Consider the following 26074-nt stretch of genomic DNA (forward strand, 5'->3'; position numbering starts at 1 on the left):
TTCATATTCAAAAATATTTAATTTTCAGATGTTCATTGTATGTGTTAAATTCTTGGTTACAGCAAAAAGTTTATAATATACAGCATCACAGTGACATATAATCAAGCCGTAACAGTGCAGTTTATTACAACTGTGTAAACAAAAAGTATTTCTGCAATGGCACTCTTCATGAACCAAATTCTGGGATACAGAATCTCAGAAGAAGTCAAATGAAACATTTACATAGCAAAGAAAACCCCAAATTAAAGTAGAATATATGAATCTGGCCAAAGTGTCCAATCCACATTTTTAAAGAAAAAAAAGTGTCCTTAGAATTTTTGTTTGCTTTCTTTTAAAGAAATTAAATATGCTTTTTTTTTCAAGGCATCTATCCAGCATGACATATTTCTGCTGTTATTGAATGATATGAACTAAGAGCAAATGTTTCTTAATTATGATTTGGGAATGTTATTGTCTGTATAGTATGATACCTGCAAAAGATATTCCCTAGGAAATAAAAATTAGTTACTGAGAAATAAAATCCTAGATGCTCTCCAAAAGAAAATTATTTTATGCATCTAAGAAAAAAGGCACTACCTTGCTTTTCTGTAAGGGAAGTAAACAATTTGATTATAAGACAATGTACATACTGTAAACTGTAGGATGGGTTTGAGCTTGAAATATACTTCATCTGAAACAAATTTTAAATATTAGCACCTAAAATATAAAGCTAGGATTTAAACACTTCTAGTAGCTTTCTGGTCACACATTAGTTACAGCTTGCTTGATGGATACAATTTTGCCAGCAATATTTTAGTGTTCTCTGAGATCCTTTTAATGAAAACATACAGGTCTGAATTGCCCTACATTTTATACATGTACTTTTCATATGGGAGGCTTTGCATATGTTCCATCTCATGTGCAGAGAGCTGACTCCACAGTAGCAGGAAGTACAGAGAGAGCAAAGAATTTACAGTTATTAATGAATACTGGAAAACTTGAAATACATGATATAATTACAAGCTGGTATCTTCAGTTTACACAAAGCTACAAATTTGCTTGTTAAGAAAAAGACATTCAACATGTGCTTACTCACATGCTGATGCAGAGTTCATGCAAAATATTAAAAAAAAAAGGTAAAAAGAAAAACTTATAAACTGTTACCCTTCAGAAATACTGCGTATACTTCATCCTCAGATAAACTGCAGCCCCCTCAGAAACAACAGGGACCTAATGTGTAGATTGACTCAAGCAACATGTAATTGCTTCCTCTGTAATGAGAGGTGAACAGCAGTATCAAACAGGAAATGTCATTGAATTGTACTTCATTTCAAACACTGTTAAGTCCAAACCTAGGTTCATTTGTCGCTAAACAATACACTACCTTTTTTTTTTTTAAAAAAAAAAAAAGTTATTTTCTTGGAGGAAGGACATTTTCTTCATAGTAGCCTGGATTTACCACATTTCCAGCTGGATCGTACCTAGCTACCACAAATGTAGAACCATCACTAGCAGATGCTTTTCCGACTCCCATCTTTTTTGTGTTCTTCCAAACCATTGCTGTGAAGTGGCCTGAAGAAAGAGAGAAATACATGCAGACATTTTAGGTGCTAAATCTATACTATTCCTTTAAACGTGTGGAGGAGAGTGGGGAGAAAGAGACTACGAAACTGTTTTTTTCTCTAACAGGAGAGAAAACTGAAGGTGTGAAAAACAAAACAAAACGAAACAAAACCTCTACATCTAGCATTTTGTCTTGAAAAAGCCTGCTTTCATCTGGTTCCACTCTAGTGTTCCCAGTTCCATATCCTATTCCCAAACAAGAATACCTTGTAAGAGAATCATGAAAGACATAGTTTGATGAATATCTGACATAAAACTCCACAAAGACATCATGTTTTTTTACTTCCTGCAGTATGAACAGCAGTTCTACCACCTCATCTTCCCTCATCCTGCCTGCATGCGCAACTGTTGAAACTAGTACTGTCTTTTGTGGCTTCTTGTGCCTAGCTCTACTAGTCACCCCCAAGCTGTGTTATCAGTCATTCCCCCTGTACATGGACGAGTACCATGGGCGAAAACCAAGATTTTCTTCATCTCAGACAAGCTTGGGCATATCTCTTACTTAATTCAAGGGACAATGTTCATTCAACACCGGATTGTCAATATGCAATCAATGACCTGTGGCTGCTCTCCAAACTATAGCTGAAGTAATCTCTGTGATTGCAGTGATGCAGCTTGGTAGAAGATGTGTCAATGTAAACAACAGCACAGTACATTTAGTAAGACATCTACATGATTCCAATTCAGTGGCATTTACAAATTAATTTGCCTTAAAAATAAGTTGCTTTTTAAGAACTTTGAAGTTGGAGGAAAAATACAATATATTAAAAAAAAAAACAAAAAAAACAGATTTCGCTTACTTCCTTATTTCTCACAGTTTTCTTTTACCCTTCTGTCAGTTTCTAACATAAAAAACAGGGGAAATTCTAATATTTTTTTTTCCTAAGAATAAGGTAGATTTTTGAAAAATATCAAAACAAGCAAAGCAGCCAATTTCTTAAAATAAAAGCTTTGCTTTTGAAGAGAAAGTGCTCAGTCTGAACTTACCTGTCCCTGAAGAAAAACCTGGGTTTTGAAAGCTGTAATTTTTTATTTCACTGTACCATCTGTCAGCCACATCCTTCCCTGAAACACAAAAGAAATGTGGAATCATGACAGGTCACATAAACACAAGAAAGTAGCTCACTTACAGCATGACCAGCAAGATCTTCTGTTAATAGCTGGTGAGAACTGTGCAACTGAAGGCACGAGTTCTGGAAACATGAAGAAACAGCCTTTACTGAAGCAAAGTTTTTGAAATACAGGTAACACGGTAGCACATGTTACTTACCAAGTATATATTGTTTTGCACCAGCTGTTGCTATACGGTTAATAATTAGTCCAATGTTTTTTGTGAACCATCTCCTGCCATCAGTTACTTGAGTTCGTCTCAGCTTGTAGACACAAACACAGTCCATCAGTTTCTTCATTGAAGTGCTAGGGACTATGTGGCCAGCACAGTCTGTCTCAAAGCTCAGGCAGGCAAGTCATGAGACAGCTGCAGAACAGCTCATCCCAGTCCAGGGAGATCTCTGTCGTGAGGTGCTCCTCAGGTAGGATGGAGCTGACGAATCACAGATTGGTTTGGGTTGGAAAGGACCTTAAAGACCACACAGTTCCAACCCCCTGCCATGTGCAGGGAGACCTCCCACCAGACCAGGTTGCCCAAGGCCCCATCCAGCCTGGCCTTGAACACCTCCAGGGATGGGGCATCCACAGCTCCTCTGGGAAACCTGTTCCACTGTCTCAGCATCCTCAGAGCAAAGAATTTCTTCCTTGTAGGTGATCTAAATCTGCCGTTTTTTTTTTTTACTTTAAAGCCACTACCCCTTGTCCTATCCCTACACTCCCTGACAAAGAGTCCCTCCCCAGATTTCCTGTAGGCCCCCTGTAGGTACTGGAAGGCTGCTGGAAGACTGTAAGGTCTCCCCGGAGCCTTCTCTTCTCCAGGCTGAACAACCCCAACTCTCTCAGCCCGTCTTCACAGAAGAGGTGCTCTAGCTCTCTGGTCATCCTCGTGGAAGGAAGAAGGAAGTGAAAAGAATGAAGAGCACTATACTACCACCAATTCTTGGCTGCAGTTAAAACTTTACAGGGTAGAAGTTAGAAAAACCTACAGACAACAGAGACCAGTGTGGCGTAGCATTTGGATCTGGTGGGCTAAGAAATCTGTTTTGCCCTTAACAAAATGTTTAACTGTCTGGCAATTTAACACATTGGGTTTTAATACATTTTTTTTTTCTGCCCACAACTGTCTGTAACTTTAAGCCTGGAAGGTAGTGAAGGCACACCTCCCCTATATTAGATGAGTGCTCCTGTCATTAGGTTTCTACATACAACTTTCAGCAGACACTCCCTCTTGGGACACATTTGAAAAGACTTCAGTGAAAACCTTGCCAGGTTTTCTGAGCAAAAAAAGGAGGCCTTTGACCTGTGGATCCAGGCGTTTGAAGAGTTCCAAGCCCTTAGAGCTCCAAGCAAACCAAAGAAAAATGACTCTCCTGACATCCCTTAGTTTTCTGTGTTTTCATCAGCATTTAATATTTTGAATTTCTAAATGCATTTATTCTTAATGGTTTTTACTCAGCACTTGAGCCATGGGGGATTTCCACTTTGAGGTGCTCTAACTCAGGGTACTACAGGCAGACACATTAAAAATACATGTTTAGGAGCTGGTACTGCATGGAAATCCTTATGTCCAGCACTGGCACGTGTCCTCAGAGGTATTCACTGACCACGGTTATTTAGGGATCACAACTATGGTCAGTGGCATAGCACTGTCTATAGGTCTCTAATTGTGACATTTGCTCAAGAAACAATCCTCCCTTGTTTTGTGCTGAAACATTATGGAATTCGATAGACAAGAGCAGATTCTGATAATCCACAATGAATCTGGTCAAACTGACAGCACAGAGGGCAGAAGCTCAGAGCATAACTTGCAGATGCCGTGCACTCAAAGGTCAGACATTACTTCTTTTCCATTACTGTTTCTTAGGAAATTCTTGTGTCAAACATGGAGGGGGGGAAGAAGGGACAGGTTTTTCCTTGAGCTACCTCAATAATGAAATTTCTGCTTAGCATTCCAGGAAGTATGACACAAAGACAGTTCATCTCGTAACTGCCAAAGATGTTAAGACTACTGCCATGAAGAATGCTGGTCCCTGGTGGACTACTGGCTGCAGAACCACAATGACTCATGTTCTGCTATTTTACAGCAAAAAGTCATGCGCTTGCACTGTTTAAGAAGTCAGGCATTGAGTTGTTAACCTCTTTAGACTTCAGATGCTTATGAGTGCAATCTGCTAAACTGATGGCGTCGTTAACCTGGCAATCTGGCTGTCAGAGCTGTCACTGAAAAGAAAATATTGAATGAACTGCCATCTCTGAAAGCTTTGTGGAAGCACGATGAGCTTATCCATACCACACAGCTTGTTAGGAATGGCGTCCTCTTACTAAGTCTATTTACATTTTCTACATAAAAATGTAGCAAAACCTCTCTTGATTCCTAAAGTAAATGTTTTGGAAATAATAACAGGTTCCTACTTTCTCTGTTCTTCCTGCACCAAACAACAAATCCTGTAGACCTGTTTTATGGCTGAAGTCTCTAATGCAAATAAAATATCTGTTCATCTGTTACTCACACTAAAGCTAAAATGAAGGCTGAAAAACTTGCAAAGACCAATCAATGTGCAATTCAAGGGGAAAATAAAAAACACACAGGATAAAAAACAAACAATCATCCTGTCCCACACCAGACTTCACAGCTATGAAAAATGTAGATGTGTTTGTGGCAAGCTGGGTGAAACAGAAGCACAGAGTGTGACAGCAGACATATCAGACCCTATAAAGCATATGCACTTTGTACATACAAGTGCTTAAATAACTACACTACATAAATGAATTTTTACAGATGTAGCACTGCATTTCCACTGCTATCAGCCCTTCACTCCATCCATTAATACAGAGCAAAAAGAGTAGGTCAAGAGAAAGTCAACACCACGCTCTCTACTGTAGCTCTAAGAAGTGTATCTAGTTTCCATGCAACAAGAACTGAAACTCAGCATAACAGAAAGGTTGCAAGACACATGAAAGTTCTGATTTAGTACCTCTCCATGTTTTTTGTCTGCCTTTTTTTTTTTTTTTTTAATGTAAAGAATACCATCGTGTGAAAATCTGGTAATGCCTTAATTCAAGGAAGATGGCAGTGACATCAGGTAAGAATACCCCAGTCCTGCACATGAAAGATAATGAGCACAGTTATGCAAGACAAGTTATGATGTGTTAATTCTCAGCCTTAGCAGTTAAGCTTGCAACTAACTTACTGCAGGCAGGCAGTGAAAGTCTAGAGGCTGATAGTGAAGGATCGGGTTATCATTGCACAGTATTGCAGTCATCCTTGAATGAAAGAGTCATTGCATCAGAGGCTGTGAGAAATTAAAGACTGACTTGTTCCTGGCAAGAGGGAGGGTGACCAAAAGACTAGGCAACATGTGTAAGACTCTGCCCTGAAATCAAGCTGAAGACATGGCTCAGAAGTGAAGGGGATGAACTGTATTTGTCAGATTCTGCAGGAGATGGGGGGTACCTGTGTGAAAGTTCCTACCATATGAGAAGACAGGCAGGTACCTATTGATTAAATGTACTTTTCTTCTGATTTTTTGTCCCCTGGGGAGCAGTAAGCAATAATCCACCTTTGAAAATGACTGCTGATACACAGGTCACTATGGGAAAACTGCCATGAGCCCAGTGGTGAAAATGAACAGAAAGAGAACACAGGGGAGCAGAGCGCTCAGCCTAGCCCCTTGGATAGTAACTTGCATCCTCAGACATGCTGGTTTGGAGAACTGACCCCACTATTTCCATTTCAAGTTATTACAAGATACGTGATGCAGTTATATTCAGTGCCCATTGATTGACCTTGCATTTGAATGTTTCATTGAAAACAACTCCCATTTCTTCGCCCCCCAAACATGGGCTGATGATTGTTTGAAATGCGTTTCAAGAAGGAAAAAAAAAAAACACAAAAGAAATCACACTCCCACCCATCATTGCAGATTATAGCAGAAATGACAGAAGTTTAATTCTATCAAAAACATCCAGATCTGTCCTACAGTCAGTGCTGCAGCTTCTCTTCCGTTGCTCCACTTGCAGAACCAATGAGTATATTGCTCTTTCTTTAAATATCCTTCCTGTTTTCATCGCTGTTAACCACATTTACAGTTTCAACACTTTTTCAATGGAAATGGGGCTCAACTCCACCCTTCTCCTAATGATAGCCAACTGATGACCTGCTCAGATAGACTTACCAGCTGCTCATTTTGGAACAGGCTGAGTCTCGCTCTGATGAGTTTTGTCAGTACCATGACTCTCTGGGCACAGCTACATCACACAAAGTTTGGTGCAAAGATCCTTGAATTTGTACCCAAGTATAGTTCTGATCAATACTAGGTACAGAATAAGCATAGTAGTGTTCATTTAGCATTTACCCAAGCTAAGAGCCAGTAATATGGCCGATCTGTCTGCTCCCCAAGCTGCCCCAGGTGGTTGGGGTCACACATAGGACTAACAGTCCTGGTGTAAGTTCCACATAAGGAGAGAGAGAGAAAAAGGGACCACCCCATGCAAACAGGCTGCTGGTCAATATTCTTGCCTGGCCATGCCCTGCACATTATCAGAGCAAGCTGTCTTGTTGCCTTATTAAATTTCATTTATATCTGTTTTTCTGGGTGAGGAGTTGTATTCTATGTGCATGTGTATGGGAGTCAAGTGCCAACAACTGGTAAAAGACCAAGGGCAGAGGGGACCGTGTATCTGTGGTGCCAGCAACTGGAGCAAGTGCAGCTGCAGGTGTGCAAGCACTAGCACTAGAGGACTAGCTGGTGTGTAGTTGAAGTGGCCTGGAAGGCACATCCTTGTGGAGCAGTCACTGCAGAAGCATGTGGCCGCCACGGGGACAAGAGGACTCCGGGGAGCTGTGGGTGCACGGGTGAGATGGGCTGTACCAGCTGCTGGAGGGGGACTGCAGCCTCAGGGGTTTGTATGTCAGGGTACCAGCAACTGAGGAGACTGGGATCCAGGGGCAGTTACTGGGCAGACTAGGTGTCTGAGCCCAGCTGCTGCAGGGACACAAATGAGTTTGATTTCCTTTACTGGAATATATATATTTCAAATATATTATTTTATGCTAGCAAAAATATATTGTTTTATTGTATATATATATTAAACAATCCGTTCTTAGAATAGATATTTTATATGCATGTATAATTTTTATATATATATATTCCTATATATATCTACATAAATATTATAGTGGACACTATATATTATAGTGGACCTTCATCATGATCAGCCAGAAAGGGGGACAGGACAAGACCACTGGTGCTGTACATGTAAATCTGACTGCACCTATCTGTGTGGGTCTGTGTGGCCACCTGCATACATACGTGCATGCTGTGTGTGTGTCTGTGTGTGCACACCTGGGAACACGCTCTCATCCTCACTACCAGTTGGAATTAAGGCACAAGGCTGTGGCAGCCCAACAACTGCATTCGGCTTCATTAACATTTAATTGCTCTGGGGCCAGCCTTACTGTCTCTTGTTATACCAAAGAAACCTTAAATCTTCAAGACAACTCACAGAGTAAGTTGTTAAAAACATTCTAATAAAATTACAGCATACAGGTCACATTCAAGATCTATTTAAAAACCAGGTACCCCAAACCTCATATCTTTCATTTATCATTTTTCTAGGTTTCGTTACCACAATCTCCCTTCCACCAGTCTGAGTGGAAAGCAGGAGAGGTGAGTTTAAGTTTCTCTCAGAAGTAAAATAACTATCTAGATGGGAATCTAGATACTAGATAAACAGTTTTAGGGAGTAGTCCTCTACTCCCAGCATTCCTCATGAGGGTCCGTTTATTAGTAGTACTGTATAAGCCTGGTGTTGGAGAGCAATAGAGAGCCACAGATGCCTCAAGGTATGCTCAGAAACATTTCTGAGTCAGAGCATGCACCTGCAGGGCTAGTGCAGAAGGTACCTGCACTGCTCTGCACACTAGACCAAATCTGTCCCCAAACCTGGGTTCCTCCCATCACTGCATGATATCACCCAAACCTGTTAATTTCTCTTACGAACTCCCCCATCAGCTGTAGTGTTTTCAGGGGCAGCACATCACACTCTTCATGGCACTGTTCACCCCAACCGGAATTTAATAATTCAGTGCCTGCCTTCAGCCTGCCGGTACGCGAGCAATGGCGCGAGGCATCCTAAGAAGCCTGACACACTACAGCTGCCAAGGCAGGCTGTGGTCTCTCGCATCAGTGGCAGATGACAGCTCACTTACTTGAACATAGATAAAGAGAAGCCTGCCACGGAGCAGTTCCTGCAGGACTTGGAGGGAGGAAACAGCTGTCAACTATTTCTTGGATTACAGGGATAAACATATTTCCAGCTACAGCTTTAGGCTATGTAACTCCAAAATCCTGAATACAATGTCAGAGATTCTTGTGCCAGGAGAGGGTCAGACTAGAATGCCCTTATGATGTAAATCTTAAATCTTTTCTGAAACAGGATATACATCTTCTGGCATTATTACAGAACTCCTTAAGAGTCAAAACAAACAATAGGATCGCTTTTTTTTTTTTTTTTTTTTTTTTAAATACAATACACAGTATGCTGTAGGTTTATTGAGTTTTGCTTTATCTGGGAAGGAAACTGGAAGACACAGACTCCCTTTGTTAAGCCCTTGAATAGATGCCTAATACAAATTTCAGCCTCACTGAGCAGGCTACAAATTAACTATCCAAAGGGAACTATATGAGAAAAAGACGAAGAATGAACCAGCACCACAGAGATGAAGACTAAGCCCAGAGAGGGGAACAACTTTCTTTGAAGAACTAGTTTTCTCATTCTGATACTCTGAATGATCCTGCTACATAGGAAATGGAGAACAGAACAAAAGAGGATGTAGCTTCATTTTCTTAGCAAGGCACTCAACCCCACGGATAACAAATAGCAATAAAATTGTTCAAAATTGGCAAGTTATGCATGGAAACAGTGCATAGAAGAAAACAAATGCGATCCAGAAAAGGACTGGCATTATAAAATTTATGGAAGGATTCGTGTATTTTTCTTCCAGCTCTCTGAAAGTGAATCCTGTTTCTTTAACCTTGGGGGAAGAAGCACAGGCCATTAACGCAAACAAGAAGGAAGAAGTAAGCTCAGCCAGTGAGTCATAGGCACTGTGCAAATTTTGCCATACATCTGTGTTTTCCCATGCTATTCTGAAGTCTTGCCTCAGACTCTCGCAATGGACAGAATGCCAAATGTTAGTAGATCCAGTTGTATTTTTCCACCCCGCTTTTCTTTTTCAATATGAAAACATATCCACTAGGGCCTACAGCTAGCACTTGCAAAGGAACCTAGTGGTTCCTTTTTTTTTTTTTTGGAACTTTTAAACCCAGGGACCTGGGTCTGAAACTCAGTTCCTAAAATTGCCAGGCCCTTAAAATGGGACCTACAGTCTGCAGAAATGAGCTTCAATCTCCTCTAGACTGTGCTGGGAATTCCAGGGGCGGATGGGAAAAAAGAAGGCAAGTGGTGACTTTTAATACACACCACCTGCTCTCTCGGCAGGCAGGGGCGTTAACCCTGCACACTGGAGGAGGAAAGAGGGAAGAGCCTGCTGAATGCAACTCTAAGTGCTCACCACAGGCTGCCAGCACGGCCAAATCTCAGCTCCTAGGGCACCCAAACCGAAAGCTGTCAATTGTGTGTTACGTTTATGATCAGAAAATACATGGAGCACTTTGTCTTCAGAAAGAAAGGCAGGGAAAAAGGTTCAGAGCCTGTTTACTGACAGAGCAGAAGAGACCAGATGCTGCTGCCTGATACACTTGCCTCTCCCTCTCTGGCTTCCTCTCACCTTTTTGCCCCCACGAACAGGAACTGCTGTGTTGTATGCAATTGCCACATTTCCATCTTCCTCACCACAGCTGGCCTGTGGTCAGCCCTTTCTTAGGCGAGGGCAAACTAAGGATAAAGGTGAAGAACAGGGCACTGACAGCTTCCCTCTCTCCTGCCAGGGACAGAGAAGTAGCACTCCAAGTAACGCCATGTCTGGGACAAACAGAGAAGCCTAGCCACCAAGCCCTACATCCAAAGGGACATAGAGCACTACAGGAGTTCATTACCCCTTTGGTGCCTATGTGTGTTTCTTGCTCTCCACACACGCAGGTGACTGCACACCAGCATCCTGTCCCCAATGCAGCATGGGCTGGGCTGCGGTGGCTGCTTTTTCAGAGCAGAGGAAATGGGGGTGCCTTTGCAACCAGCTCATTCATGCCCTGAGCCCAAAGTACATGAAACAGGCCATTTATCTAGTGTCTGTGAGACAGCAAGAGAAGAAGAAAGTTTACCTGGTTGATCATAGGATGCCCATGCCAGGTTTTCTCCGCATTTTCCATTAGCAGACTCGGAGCTGTGTTTGAGGACCCTCGTGGTAGCCAGCTCTTCCGCATACCTAGCAAAGGAATCCACACATCATGTCACAGACCACAGCCAAGTTGCTTCAAGAGAAAGGGTGATGGTGATTAATTCACTCTAGATCAGGCAGTTGGAAGCATGAGACTTGTGTCTGAAATCATCACCCTATGCTTCATTACAGTCAGAGATAAACAGACACCTGCTGAGGGTGACTCATCCTAAAACGCGGATCCAATAGTCAATTTATTTAGCCTGCCTCAATTCTTGGGACTGAAAGTAGTAGAAAATAGGCCATTTTCAACACAAGCAGAGAAACAGAGCAAATTAACCAGAGATAGACCAGATAATTACCAACAAAGATACAAGATATATCCAAAAGAAAAGGTGAGGCTCTTCCTCGAATTTAAGATTATGCACAATCTGTCTTGACAAATATGAGATTTCTGATATTTCATGTCTGCTATTCAGAACAAAACATTTCTGGTTCTTGCCACCAACCAATTACACCAGTTTCCGAACATGCTTTTAATCCTTATAAGTAAGTTACAGGCAGCAAACAAACAAAGGTTTCCTACTGCTGCTCGCCCCAGTGAGGAAAGTCAGCTGAGACCGGAGAGGATTGTGAGGAATTCCAGAAGGACCTAAAAATACCCAGGAAGGGCAACAGCACACTTAGAGATAAATGTGGAGCAATGCCTGGTTGGCAGAAATAATCTGAACTATTCATATAAATTGATTCGTTCAAACCATCGGTAAAAGTTTGAAGAGACAAGAAGTGTGGCTGACAAGTCAGTGAAATCTCTTCCTCATTGTGAGGCACCATGAAAAATGGGAACAAAGCAAGCCTCTGAAGAACAGGAAGAAAAACTCAGAAGATTACATAGGTATGCAGATGCGTCACTGGTATTCTCCAGAAATACTGCATCTAGTTATCGCGGTGTCTCAAAAACTGGAAAAAGGACAGAATTAGATTTTGATTGCTGCCAGAGGGCACATCAACAAGCCATGTACATGGTGCGCTGTACAGCACATCACCTGGTAGGGATTTCTGGTCTGGGCATGAGGGGACTGTAGCATTTGCATGACAGAGCGTGACACTATGCTGAGACAATAAATTGGGTTCTGGAAACACTACAGCTTCTCTGGCTCCCGGCCAGCCAGCATGGAGAACTCTGCAGAGTTATGGTAGAAAGCCTAATGGGAGATGAGACGTCACATTTGCAGTGATCAAGCTGACCAGTCTTTAGCTATTATGTGAAGACATTTATATTCTGAATAGTTTAGTCATCATTTTCCCCTTCAAGTATTTCCTTTGTATTGTGAAGATCTATTCCTCAGCCTGAAAAAAAAAAATAAATGATGACCAGGTGATGTCCAGAGGTCCCTTCCAACTTCAACTGTTCTGTGATTACATGAAAACTACTTTGACCAAATGTTGCTCCAAAGGGAAAGGAAATAATCTGGTTTTCACATCTACAGCAAAGACGAAAAGCGGTAGTGGACTAAAATTTCTGCAAGGAAGTCTTAAATCAGACAGTAGGAGGGTGGATCCGCTGTATGTTAACTGTACATTAGGGAGTTTGTACAGTCCTCAGCACTGGAGAAGAGGTAAGGTGTGTCCCTCCTGACAGACTAGGGAACAATGTTATACTGACTTTGCTTTTGTGGAAGGAAGACAGACAATTTGATCTGAAATTACTTCTCTTTGATTTCATCGGTCTCAGACCAGTCATCAGTTCCTACCATGAAAGACTTCTTTTCTGCACTATTTCAGCAGCAGCAGAGGTTCTTTTGCAGATAACAGTGCATCATCTGACAGAGATGGTGGTGAAGCATGTTTTAGGCAACTACCCTCTGCAAAGGAGACACACGAGTGTAGGCAGATGCAGCCCATGTCTCAAAGAGGGTGCAAGGAAGATTCACACACTTGTGGCCAAAGAAGTGCCTGTGTGACTAGCCAGTGTTATGTGATAGAGAAAGAAAGGAAGAAAAGATTTGGGTAGGGAGACAAAAAGAGTAGGGTCCTTCACTTCCCACCCAGTAAGCTTTCATTGAATATCAGCATATCAAAAGGCAAGTATTTTTGCAGTATGCACAGGCAAGCCTAGCCAGTAAAAGTGACAAATCTCATTAAAGAAAAGAAAGGACTGAACTCACTGTTGGGCTCCTCTGTTTAACTTCTTGCAGAGTTTTAATGGGGGGACTCCGTGTTTCTTCCTGTAGTCATTGTGTGCTTTCAAGACCTCTTCAGCAAATTGTTTGGAAGCTGAAATCACATCAAAAAATTGGAAAGGTCTGTCAAATACAGACATCAGTGAAGACAGAAAAACATACCCTGTAGACTAAGATGCTGGAGAAGGTTGGACTGAAAAACAGGAGCATACCATGCTCATTACCTACGAGTAGGATGAAACGAACCATTAATGCCTTCTGTCCAGGAACTCTAAGAGACACTCCCAGTGGGATGGTACAGATACACTAAATGTTGAAGAAAAACATGAACCTCATTCCCTTCTGCAACAGCAAGGTGATTTAAAGTTAGTTTGACTGACTCTCATTTCAAGATCTCTATGCACTGCATGGCCATTGCAAAGAAATCGGAGTAAGCAAGGATTAAGTCCTTTCAGGAGATACACTAAATATGCAAATTATTATCTCTGTATGCAAGAATTTTTTGTATCAGTCAAGACACTCCCAAAATAAAATGGAGATATTAAAATGTGTAGAAGTATGCAAAGGCTTTGAAACACACAGCATTCTTTGTAGGCACTACATAGCACAAATTCACAGAACACTCCAGATACACCTGTGTTTGGCTCAGGATGAATAATTGTCACAAACAGCAGGTGGTAACGAAGGAAATGACTGCTGGGGAGGATTTTTCTTTTTTTTTTTTAATCCCCTGTGCTAGACTGTATTTGGTAAATATCTGAATTCTGAATTTATTACAAAGCTTTAAAAAAAACAAAAACATTTTCGTACCGTTGGTAAGCCTGGGAATTTCAGCAGCAGCAGGCAGAGGACAAGTGCTAACTCACAGCAGCAAACCAGGTGTGATTCACTTTGATGGCAGTGTTCTCTCTCTTTTTTTTTTCGTGTGGTTTGTGTTTTTTTTTTTTTTTGCCTTTCTGATTTTTTTTTAAGTTTCAGGAAAAAAAAAATATCTAATAATCTTCCCTGGAATTGGTCATCTGGTGGAATTTCCTGCATCAAGAGAGATTTGGAACCTGAAGTAGGGTATCAGGACAGACAGAGAAGTATTTTTTCACTTTTATGTACTGCTGAAGCTTCCGAACAGACCAAGAGATATTTTAGTATTCACTCCATTTTTACTGTAATACAGGTTTCTACATTTATTAATGCAATTTGTGACATAATTTCTGACATATTTAGTATCAGCTTTATAATTCTATATTCTATAAATCTTAATAATCATAATTGTAAGTCCTAATTAGATAATAAGTCCTAATTAGAAGGACTCCCATCATTTTCCTTGTAAGATATTTTCAAAGCCCAGATAGATCTCATGACTAGAAAGTTATTCCTGTTATTAACCTTAGTTTTCTCAAGTTTCCCTCATTGCTCGATTTTAACAACTATAATCACCCATCCCCTCCTTTATTAGCTTGTACTCTGTTCTCTTGTTTGTAGTGATGCACTCTCCCACAGTGTAGCTGTCAGTGTGCATATACTGCTCTTGCAATGCTTTTCTAAGGTAATTATCCAACCCACACTCACACTTTTAGCTGTTGCCAGAGTTCTCGCTAGTTTTAAAAACAGCTTCAAGATAATATGGTGACCTAAGGTAATCTCAATGTCCAAATGCACATAGAAAGCCATTACTGTCTCACTCAGTGCCTTTTAACTTTTGAACAGAATATGGAATTGAGTTGGTCCATTTCTCTGGACCAAAGTGGTGCTGTGGGCATAGACCTAATATATTCTGCATCAACATGTTTTCGGGCTAGACTTTTTTTTTTGGTAAAAAAGTTTGTTGGCATAAGACAGCTGAGAATTCAGCAATAGGAATCTTGTTGAGTGAGATGAGGTCTGCCCACCACATTCCTCCTCTTAGGTCTGCCTTCACTTTTGTGTCACAAATTGCATACCCTCAAATAAAACAGGCACACCCACTTCAGTGTGTAAGCACCCACACACCCCTTGCTAACAAAACTCTTCCATCATCCTTATTGCCACTGCTCACAGCTCGCTGATGCTATTGAGCCAGGATCTTAAACCTCTTATCTGCTGCATCATGGCCTATTTCTAACGCATCTACCACAGGTTACTGAGGAAAGCAAGCCTACAGTTGACTTAACTTCACTGGTGCAGGGGTCTGTCCTTCTAGCAGGGACATTTTAAGATAGCCCACAAATCAGAGAATTTGAAATGCACAGCACTGGAAGTTGCATCCCATGCATCACAGTTACATCCAGGCTGCCTTTTTTTTCTGCACAAAACCATCTTTGAGTTTGTGGCTGTTATTGCCTAGACTTAATTTCTCATTTGCTCAGCATTAAATAGCAGATAAACAATCTGACCTGCAAGTATGAATGGTTTTATTCAAGTGATTTGTTTTTGATTACAATAAAAAATTTCAAACTCTAGGAAAAAAAAAGCTTGAAATTAACTGAAATGCAGCCTTTTTCAAATGTCAGTCCATCTACTAACAGACATTGCACAATCCAGCTCTGTGCTAACATTTTGATCTACAAAAGACCAACAAGACATGGAAAAAAAAAAAGACAGTTTCTTCCAGCTATAGCAGACACCACTCTGCAGTGCCTAGGGGCCTTTCCCTTCCCTTCCCTTCCCTTCCCTAAAGGTGGCTGCTATATAAACACTTATCTACAGTGACTCAAGCTCATGTGCTAACCACCTCCCTCTCTCCACTGCCTCTCCTCTGTGCTCTGAAGCGTGGAGAGGGACGCCCAACTGCCAAATACATTTCAGATTTGTTCTGGAAGACATGTTAAGTTTTTCCATTTTAATCAATGTTCCATACACTGAGAAGCCAGATATTAAAAGTGAGAGTTAACGGGAGTTTTCAGGCTCCCACCCAAATGCGAATAGCTTCCCAAGCAGCTCTGGAGATGTATTTTTTTTCCCTTCACATAGGCAGCTTAAGCTGCTAGAAAAAAATATTTCCTACTGCCAGGAAGTTGTTTTTGGACATGAATCATTACACGGTTTAATAGATAAAACAATTAAAGCTATTAGCTACAGTTGTTTGTTTCTCGTTATTCAAATATTTACCTCTGTTTTAGATTCCCCTGGAGCATTGCCTAAGATATGACAGCACATGACAACGAATTTACAGGCTATGATGTAGTATAGACCACCTTGTAGTATAGCACACCTTGCAGGCTTTTTGGACTTTCAGGTTCATTGATCTACTTTGTTTGAAAAAGTATGCAGAGGGATCTAGGTTGACTTTTCCCATCAGATTTATTTCCCCGAGTATTATATTTCACCATTCTTTTCCTTCCTCCAAGCAGTGCCAACCTACTCAACCTCTCTCAGGTGAAGTGCTCTTCATGCCTGAATCCTTCCTGCCTCTTCTCTTAACCTTGTCTTCTCCTGCTCTGCTCTCCCCTTTGTTTGGCCACCAGAACAGAAGCAAGTTATCTGAACATGTCCTCCGTGATATTGGCTGCTCTATATCACCTCTGCAGCCATCAGCTGGACCTACTCCACTGGTCTTGCAAGATGACATGGGGAAAAGTTAACAGTAAAATATTTCACAAAATACAAACACAAAACTGCTCCACCCAATACCTACACAACAGATATTCTGTGGGTAGCCCTTATGTCACAATTCAGGGCCCACAGCATTATGCCAAGCATACACTTGAGTAGTAAAAAAGACACGTTTTTAATGGCTAAGTATCCACCGCAGTGATTCAAGAAAGAGCATGGTGTCAATTTCTAGAAGTATCATCGTCTTCTCAGTGCTCTTTGCCCTATTGTTTATGGGTTAATCTTCACCGGCAATTTTGTACTTTGCATAGATACTAAGTTTTTCTTTTTGCCTTCAGATAATTAACACATAACAGAGTCAACAAGAAATGGACCTCCTATAGAATCCTCCCCAGAAGCATACCAAAATGCCTATCTCAATATATCTTTGAACCATGACATAGACCTCACCCTTTCACTCTGTGTGTGCACTGCAGGTAAACAAAGATAGTGACCTCAACTTTCAGTTTTGCCCCAAAATAACTAATTAGAAGGGTAGTCATGTAGCAGCTAGAACTACGTTTCTGAAGGCAGATGAAAAAAACGCTTCAAAGAACCCACTCTTTTGGGAAGAGGTAAATGCAAAGAAACTGATACCAACAACTTTGGTGATGTGACTCATATTGCCCAGAATACTGCACATTATTTCAACACTCCTTCCTGCCCAGAGCACAGGGAGGAACATTAATGATCCAGGCAGAAAGAAGTCAAGTGTCAGAATACATGGAGTACACACAAAGTGGACAAAAAAAAACAAAAACAAAAAAACATAAAATGTAACTGTTTACAGACCAAGTATATCTCATCTTTAAGAATGAAATCTATTCAGTCCCCCTTGACTGTACAGAACTGCTCTACTCTGACAGAAGAAATGGAGTGTGGAAAGATGGTGCAGCAAATACAGTTTTTAATATGCTCAACAGCTTTGTGAGAAAATTTCTTAGGAGTTTTAGGAACTACAAAGTTTTTATATGAAGAATTCCTTTATTACCCACCCAGATAACTAAGGATAACTCTATTTTGACAAACTTCTCAAAGTATATTAACAGATTGGAAGCAAACAAACAAAATTCTTAAGTAAAAGCCACCTCAGCCAATGACCACATTCTCACCTAGACCTAAGAGACCTGGTATACTTATTATCAGAAATTTGTCCTCACTTGAAACCATTCTCTAGAAATGAGCCACAGCTGAGTCTTTCACACAACAAGCACACTGCTTCTCAATGGAGAAATGATGGCTATTTAATTAACATCAGAAAGGTTAAATGAAGACAATTGCACCTCTGTTGCATTTTGACTGTGGTTTGATTTGAGGACACAGATGCTCCATAGTGGTTTTATGCTGGTTCACCTCTGCAAAGCCATGAAGACCAAATATTTCATGTCTCTTACTGCATGTGTTTGACTGCACCTTCTTGCTCCCCATCTGGGATAAAAGTGTTTCCACAGACTGGTCCTTAAAGCTATTCCTAAATACATCATTCGGGAGCATGGATCTGACATGCCAATTCATACATCACTTCCAACCAAAAAAAAACTGACATCCTCCTGTGCCAAACTCCCCTGTACTCTAACAAAACTGTCTGATTGCTTGGAAACACATAGAGGAAATGAAATCATATATACGTTTTGAAGGGAAGGAAAGAAAATGATACCATATTCAAAAACCATTATATCCTGGGTGGGGTTTCTTTGTTTTCTTTTATACCTTTGAACCAAGGATACAATAAAGAGGCAACACCTCCATCCCATACAATGGGCCTTTATGGGGGATACCATAGTTGTTGGTACCCTATTTCCCTTCCAACCTGAATTATCCTATTTCGAGTTAGCAGAGAAAATACTGCTTAAGGGCTTGCAAAGAACTGGGGTTTATAATTAGACACAAGTTTGAATGAGAGTAGTTTCCTGGAACTTCATTGTGTTTAATCAGTCTGCTCAAAATAGCTTTCCCCTCAGTTCAGGAGATCCCACTTCAGGGAGAAGATTCTCTGATGCCCCTCAGCACTCAGTTATGTCTTAAATTTTGCTACACCCCTGCCTATCACTGGGATGAGCTTCAGGACAACAGTAAGATGCTCGAGTAAATTGAATCTGATGGACACACTCCCCACTCATTTTATTATCCAGGTTTCCTCTACAGCAAACTGGCAGCTTAATAACCTTGCATTACCTGTGCTGTGTGATGTAACACATTGCTCCCCCTCTCCCCCATTCCCAATTTGAGGTATATTGCCTGAGAATATGAAATCACTGCTGTAATAATGTTTCAATGACATTAGTCATGTCACTGTTTGATTGCAAATCCTATTCTTGCCATAATAGACAGTGCTGATTACTTCCTCACTTAAGGCCTTTTATAAACTGTTAGGCAATTGACTCTACTGATTAAAAAGGAACACCTGGTAAACGGGAAACTTCACAGCACAGAGAAGCAGTGGAGCCTTCTGAGATATTTAAAAAAAATAACGAAGCTAATCAGTCTTGAACACCGACAAAACAAAGCTCTCTTTCATTTTTTGTGGGGGAGAGTGACGCGGGAGGAGAAGTGCTTTGCTTGGAGCCCCTCTCCCCTCCAAATAACGAGACCAGCAAACCTTTCAACAACCAAGTAGCTGCAATAATGGAGTGGTCATCACGCCTAAGACTGTAAATGACTGCTCATCAAACCTAGAGAAGCCAGTGTTGGCTTTGCATGAGAGATAATCAGAGAGCATTATTTTTACCACTATTCTGCTATAGAGGACCACTAATATTGTAATCATGACACACATGCACAACCCTTGATAGACAGTTAGTGAGTAAACTGCTAACCCTTTAAAAAGGCTGAGACCCTCTCATTAATAAGGCCTTATATTCTTAAATCTAATTGGACATAATTCCTAGGGTACACATGGTTTGAAAACCAAAGCCCCAAGCAACCTACTGATCACACTATGCAGGAGGAGGAAGTGAAGCAATCTTATTCATTTCTTCTCTTCTTCTCTCCCCGACGTCCTATTTATTGAGAGTTATTAATTACAGTACTTTCTGAAGAAATAAGGTGTGATTGTATTCACTAGTGAGCAATACCAGAAATCAGACTTCCCTACTACCTAATCTGAGCTTCAGCCACTGGGTTTGCATGACTGCAACATGATACCCAGCTCCTCAGCAATAAACAACACTCTTAAGCCCCTAACTCATTTGAACGTGCTACATGAGAGTAGTTTGTGAGAAGATACCCGCCATGGTCATAAGTCCTCATACAGCTGTGATACAGAAGATATAGAAGAACAGTTGTGGTCTGAACACCAAGAAACACGTTTTCATTGTGCAGGGATGGAGCACTGGCACAGGCTGCCCAGAGAGGCTGTGGGGTCTCCTCCTTGGAGATCTCCAAAAGCTGCCTGGACGTGGCCCTCACAATGTGAATTAGAAGATCGCTTCCAAACCCCTGCACTACAACGGTGGCATTGCAAACCTTCAGAAGGACAGTTAACTTAACCACTTCATACAGCTCTGTAACAAATATAATTAAAGCTGAGACCAGGCAAAGCCCACACGATTTCTGTTGAACGCCAAGGTTCACTTTGGTAACTTCAGTTCAGTCAACACAGAATAATACTAATTAATATTTGTGGTGGCCTTAACTAGGTCCATGTTGTCTTCCCTCAAAACACCCACAGCCACTGCCATCTCTTACAGGCTCATGCCTGCTTGCACGTGGGCCAGTTCTGAATGAGAATTGTCAGCCACAGGCTTGGCCTTGCCTCCTCCTCCTCACAGGGCCACACAGCCTGACTCAGACACAGTTTCTGTTCAGACCTTCAAAGACTGGCCAGAACTTGCTTATGTCTGTCTGTAAAAACACAACGTTGATATGCTTCTGCTAATCTTTTGGAGAACAGAATGGCCTTTACCAAAACAGCTATCTGAAATATTCTGCTGGCCTGTGGAGATAGGCAATGAACGACTCAGCAGTTACAATCAAGAGACTCATTTTCTCTTACTTTTGGTTCCCGTACACAGGGCAGCAACCAAGGCAAATTCAAATTCAAACAAGATAGAAACTAACAGTTGTAGTGTTTAAAGAAAATGAGGTCTTATGTTGAATGTTTTCACTGATTTTCAGTAATAAAAGTTTTCTTCATGCTTAATTATTTTTGAGAATGATTTCTTGAGGGATCCAGGAAGGAGGGTTGATGCTTTTTGATGTGCAGCAGCATGGCATGGGAAACCTCGGTAGGTATCTTTGTTAATAGAGACCATCCTATTCTGTCTCATTCCTTGTGAGCCACTTCATGCTTGTTTTGGTGCTTATCTGCCTTGAACACCAGGAGCTAAGGCGACTAATCTAGCAGCAAACAGGAGTAACCACTCTTACAAGGGATGGCTGCTGCGCCACTGGCCAGTTGTCGGCCTTCTCCTCTGCCTAAACTACGATTATAAAAATTAGGCCCTGAATATTGTTTGCTAAAGCTTGATGCCTTCCTGGCAGAGTTTCCTCTATTTCTCATTCACCGAACTTGAACTGAGTAATTAGCATCATCTACACACAAAAACTGGAGAAGTATGACTTTTTAAATTGAATCAGGTTGATTTTTGAAGGGCCCTTTTCCTACTACTCCTCCAATTCAGCTGGGATGTAAAAAGAAACAGCCAGTAACTTGCATTAATCACAAGTTCTGCAAATGCCCCAGTGTTACCAAACATGCATGCTTGGTTACTTGCAGTTTAGGCATTTATTTCCTCCATCCCCACGGGTCCTGCAAAACCAGCCAACACAAAATGCATCGTCATTTTGTCAGTCTGCAAGTATCACATTTCTCAGAAAGCAAACAGGTCATTTCTCTAGGATACTTGAGGTTTTGTTAAGAGCTGCTGCAGCTGTCTCCTCCCGAGATGCTGAGTGCAAGCTTTCCCTTCAGATCAACCGAACACCCCTTTTTTACCCTGCTCCAAATATGCATCTTCAAAGCTAAAAAACAGCACATGCTTCTTGGGAAGCCTAAAGGCAATGAGGAAAAACTGCACTGAGTTTGATTCATATCTCTCTTCTTGTTATTGGAACCCCTTTGTGGCCCTTGCTTATTGTTTCACTGACTCAACGCGCGGCACAGTGGGTAACTCCCAGCCACCCCTTTGGAGACCCACCCACATTTGCAGTGGCAGGAGGGGGGGAAGGAAAGAAAATAAGGAAACCAAACACTGTAAAAAAGATACCCAATATTTACTGAGCCCATTCTTCTCTTTGTCTGAGTGTCCTGCACCCCGCAGCCAGGAGTCAAAGAGCACTTGATTCCCTCCCCATCACCTCTGCTGGGATTTCAGAGGGCGAAGGGGGCGAGATCCCTTTCCCGGAGGGGAAATGGAAGAAATGAGACTTTCCACAGCCTCTCTCTGCCACCTCCCCAGCCATCCCAGTGCGGAGGAGTGGCTCTGGCAGCCAGCTGCCTTCCTGAGCAGGGCTGGCAGCTGCTGCTGTGGATAACCCCTCCGGGCCGATGGCTGCTCCGGGACCCCAGCCTCCGCGCACAGCTGCACGGGGGTCAGAGCTGTGCCGTGACGAGGCTCGTAGCAGCACGCCAACAAAAAGAGCAGCCAGCTCACCATCGGCTCATTTCCTGCTGAAAACGCTCACCAATATTTTTTGGGAGGGGGTTGAGATCTCACGGGAGGGGAGCCTGCACCACCTGCTAGCCCAAATGCTGTGTAAAAAGAGAAGACCAGTGGGAGGACAGAGGGGGGTCCCCGTGTTTTGCTTCAGTGTTTGCAAAAGTTGTCTCCATGGGAAGCATTTTTCTGAGTCTGATGGGGAAGTTTCAGTATGCACTTGGTTTTAGCAGCCCGCAGCTTCCAAGGAAGCTGAGTCAGAGGTACTGATGTCTTCCAGCGCTCAGTCTTATTAAGTGAAGCAAAAACACTGCTACGTCTGTAATCTGGCTGCAATACTTACAAAGAATTATCAAAATTCCTGCAAGGAACTGAGATTATAAGCAGCAGGATTTATCTGCCTGGGGACACTTAGGATCTCAAGATAAATTCACCAAAGATACAAAGGTAAAGAAACTGCTCTGAAGACATTTATTCTAAAATAGAGAGCCCCCAGTTTATGTGAATTAGGGGTGCTCTAATTCACAAATCATGAATTATTCACTAAATTTATGCTTTCAGGTAATCTCTGCTGTAGTCTTTCTGATCCAGGAGAGGAGCATGCACTCTTTGGATGTCACCAAGAGGTCAGACCGGTCCCAAGCTGTTATGTTTCCACACATCCCAGTACAGAGAAACCTGCCCACATCTCCTAAGCCTGCTGTGTGTCCTCAGTAGTACCACGGCTGGAAGACGCAATGTTTTACCCAAAACACAGAGGACGCTGTACTCTTCCTAATAGCTGCTTTCACCCATTCAAAGGCAAACAACACCGAACAATCTCAGACAGGAATTTAGAGACTTCATGGCGGTGAAAAGGGCAGATTTAGTCAATGAACCAATTGTCAGGACAGGACCTCTGATTGTGGTCCATCCAAAAAATACCTCATACAGTTCAAAGGCAGCAACCCGGACCCAGCTTGCCATTGATTTGAAAAAGCATGACACAAGTGAGAAAAAAAAAGTTAAAATGTACTTAGATCTTAAGCTCTATTTGTATAACTTCTCGGAGAAGGAAACAATACCCAAGCCTCTGTGAAAGGAATTTCTGGTCTGCCTTTGCTCCTAATTTTGAAACAGAGAACTGGTGTGCAGGGCTAATAGCTAAAGACAGCAATTGCCTTACAACTGTATTAGCAATTTGCAGAGACTGGGCATTAAAATTAAGAGATTATAATCTGTTTGGGGTTGTGAGGGGCACATCAAGTCTCTACTGTCTTTGCCCAACCAACTTTGCTAACGTAGCACAGGGATGCTAGGCGTATCTGGCACTTGTACCTTTTATGCCACTAGCAAGGAACTTCTGAACGTGGTACTTCTGAGCGACTTGAGTTATTTAAAAGGTTGTAAGGTAATTTTACTAATCCTAACCCAATTGAAAACACGCAGACTGCAGGCCATGGGGCCAAGCCTGCACACTGGCAGCTATGTGGTGCTAAGCCTGGGCTGGCTGTCAGACTGCCGCCACATGCCGGGCAGTAAGAGCAAGCCCTGCAACAGCCACGTTTTCAGAGGGCTCAGACTTCATATGGCTGCTGACCTTTAAAAAGGAAAAAGAAAGAAACCTCAACACACCCATGCTGGGGCCCATCAGAGTGTTACCCTCACACTGATTTTCCTCAAGTTTCCCTGTGTTTTTAGGTGAATTTTCTGAGATTTTTTTTAGTGGATTTTACCGAGCATGTCCCACACGTACTCTTTATGAAAGGACAGGTAGATAACATGCCACCAGGCTCTGACTAGTTACAGAAATAACATCCTAACCACAAGAACAAGAATAAACCGTCCAGTTTCATAGCAGTTTCAAAAGATCAGCACAGATTTCCAGGCTCTAGGCATGTCTCTGTTCGAGGGGAACTGCTCGCGGCTCTAACGGGACAAGGGCGGACCAAGCCCTGGGGCGTGAACTCTCCCTTTTTAAGGTCTCCAGCTTCTAAGGCAGCTTCAGAGGGGTTTTCTCCAACACAGAACGCAGGACCCAGGCCCACAGACAGCGATGAGCAAGTGATAATGCAACCAACAGCCAGCAGAAACAAAAAATCTTCACAAAAATCTGCACAGCTGGGGAAGAACTTTTGAGCCCAGCCAGCCTACACTTGGTTAAAGTGTAAGCAGAGCTTAAATCTAAATCCTCCTGAAAGAAATGGCAATGAAAAGCTTCTCTCTCCAAGCCAGCAAGTCTGTGGACTGTCTGCAGCACAGGAAGTTTTGTCAGGCAGCTACACACAAAGCATTATTAATGCTATCAGGCTTATAATACAACCTCTACATTTTGCAGGTTTGGTGGGGTTGCTTTTTCTTTTTTCTTTTTTTTTTTTTAATGTAACGGTCCTGTTTCACCGTGTCATAGAGAATGCTCCTCCCAGCCTGCAACACGCACAAATGAAAGCAGCCTGCTCAGAGAAAAGCCACTAATGCTTCGGGAACGCTTTCGGAGCACAAAACCGAGCCATGCCATTGTAAGAACATGCAGCCAACTGCACAGAAGCATTTCCTCACCTGATTTTCCCATGATCAAGTTGTGTGATGTGTTTTGTTTTTTGTTTTTTTATTTCACCTGATGTCTCCTCTCTTGATGGAGTTTTTCTGCTCGGCGCCGGGGATGAAGGGCTCGTAATTTCAATGCAACTTCACTCTGCTGCGACTTCTGCTGGAGGAGCTCTGCTGAAATAACCCGTTACCGCCCCTCTCGCAGTGCTCGGGGAAGCCTGCCCCTGCCTTATAAGGAACAGGGACACTGCTTTTTTTTTTTTTTCTTAAAAAGATTCTGTTTAGGGTCAGGAGCTGCGTAGCCTCCACAGTAACCATGCAGCTCAAAAACACCATATGGTTTCACATACCGATTCAGTTTAGTAATAGGGACTATTTCCTGATAAGAGTATGCTGTGGAAAAAAAAAAATAATCTGCTGACAAATAATTATGCTGGCATAACAGGCATAACCCACGGGGTTAATTCATACAGCTGATTACTCGTTAAAGTTTTACTAAGTTATTGCATGTAAAGTTAAAATAGGCAAGTGACACGGGACTTTAACTACATTTTATGACTATGAAAAGAACTCTCTGCACTGCTAAAACAATGTGTAGAAGATATTAGTAAGATGCAGCATAGGATTCTTCAGGGTAAGCAGGAATCGTGATGCTGGTTTATTTATTTCTGTGAAAAGAGTTTGATGTTCGTATGCCTTATTTCATCTGTGCAAGCACACTACAGGCTGTACCACTGATACCTTCATATTACATCTAAACGTCTCACGCTAATCTGACAAATATTAACTATCATTTCAACTGCTGGGTGTGGAGATGTTACTTTGATTTATTTATTTATTTTTTAATTCAGAAGTGCTGCATCTCTCCAAGTAATAAGTCAGTTATGTGCTTCCTACTTCCTTCTTTTCTTCGTTACAGAAAAACGTCAGGTCAATAGTTCCTTTTTTCTTTTTTTTTTTTTTTTCTCTTTACAATACCTTTCAAAAATTGGAGGTTTTACCTCAAAAAAAAAGGAATAAAATGATTGTTTTTATTTTATTTTCAAATAAAATAAATAGCAGGAGCAGATGAGGAAGACATCGTCCCTTCACCAACATATCCCTCTTAAGATTGCTTCACTGGTGATGCTGCAGCACGTGCCAAG

The 26074-nt window shown here is 41.7% G+C and overlaps 1 protein-coding gene across 1 annotated transcript; it reads right to left on the reverse strand.

Moving 5' to 3' along the window:
• On the reverse strand, positions 1-25236 carry GLIPR2 (GLI pathogenesis related 2). The gene is made up of 5 exons (XM_040549437.1): positions 24939-25236; positions 13222-13330; positions 10998-11101; positions 2590-2667; positions 1-1551 (listed from the first exon to the last, which is right to left on the reverse strand). Exons 1-5 carry the CDS (start codon positions 24949-24951, stop codon positions 1391-1393), a joined length of 465 nt encoding a protein of 154 aa, XP_040405371.1. The 5' UTR covers positions 24952-25236; the 3' UTR covers positions 1-1390.
• Positions 25237-26074: the final 838 nt, after the last annotated feature.

Source organism: Cygnus olor, chromosome 2 (assembly GCF_009769625.2).
Source record: "Cygnus olor isolate bCygOlo1 chromosome 2, bCygOlo1.pri.v2, whole genome shotgun sequence".
NCBI lineage: Eukaryota > Metazoa > Chordata > Aves > Anseriformes > Anatidae > Cygnus > Cygnus olor.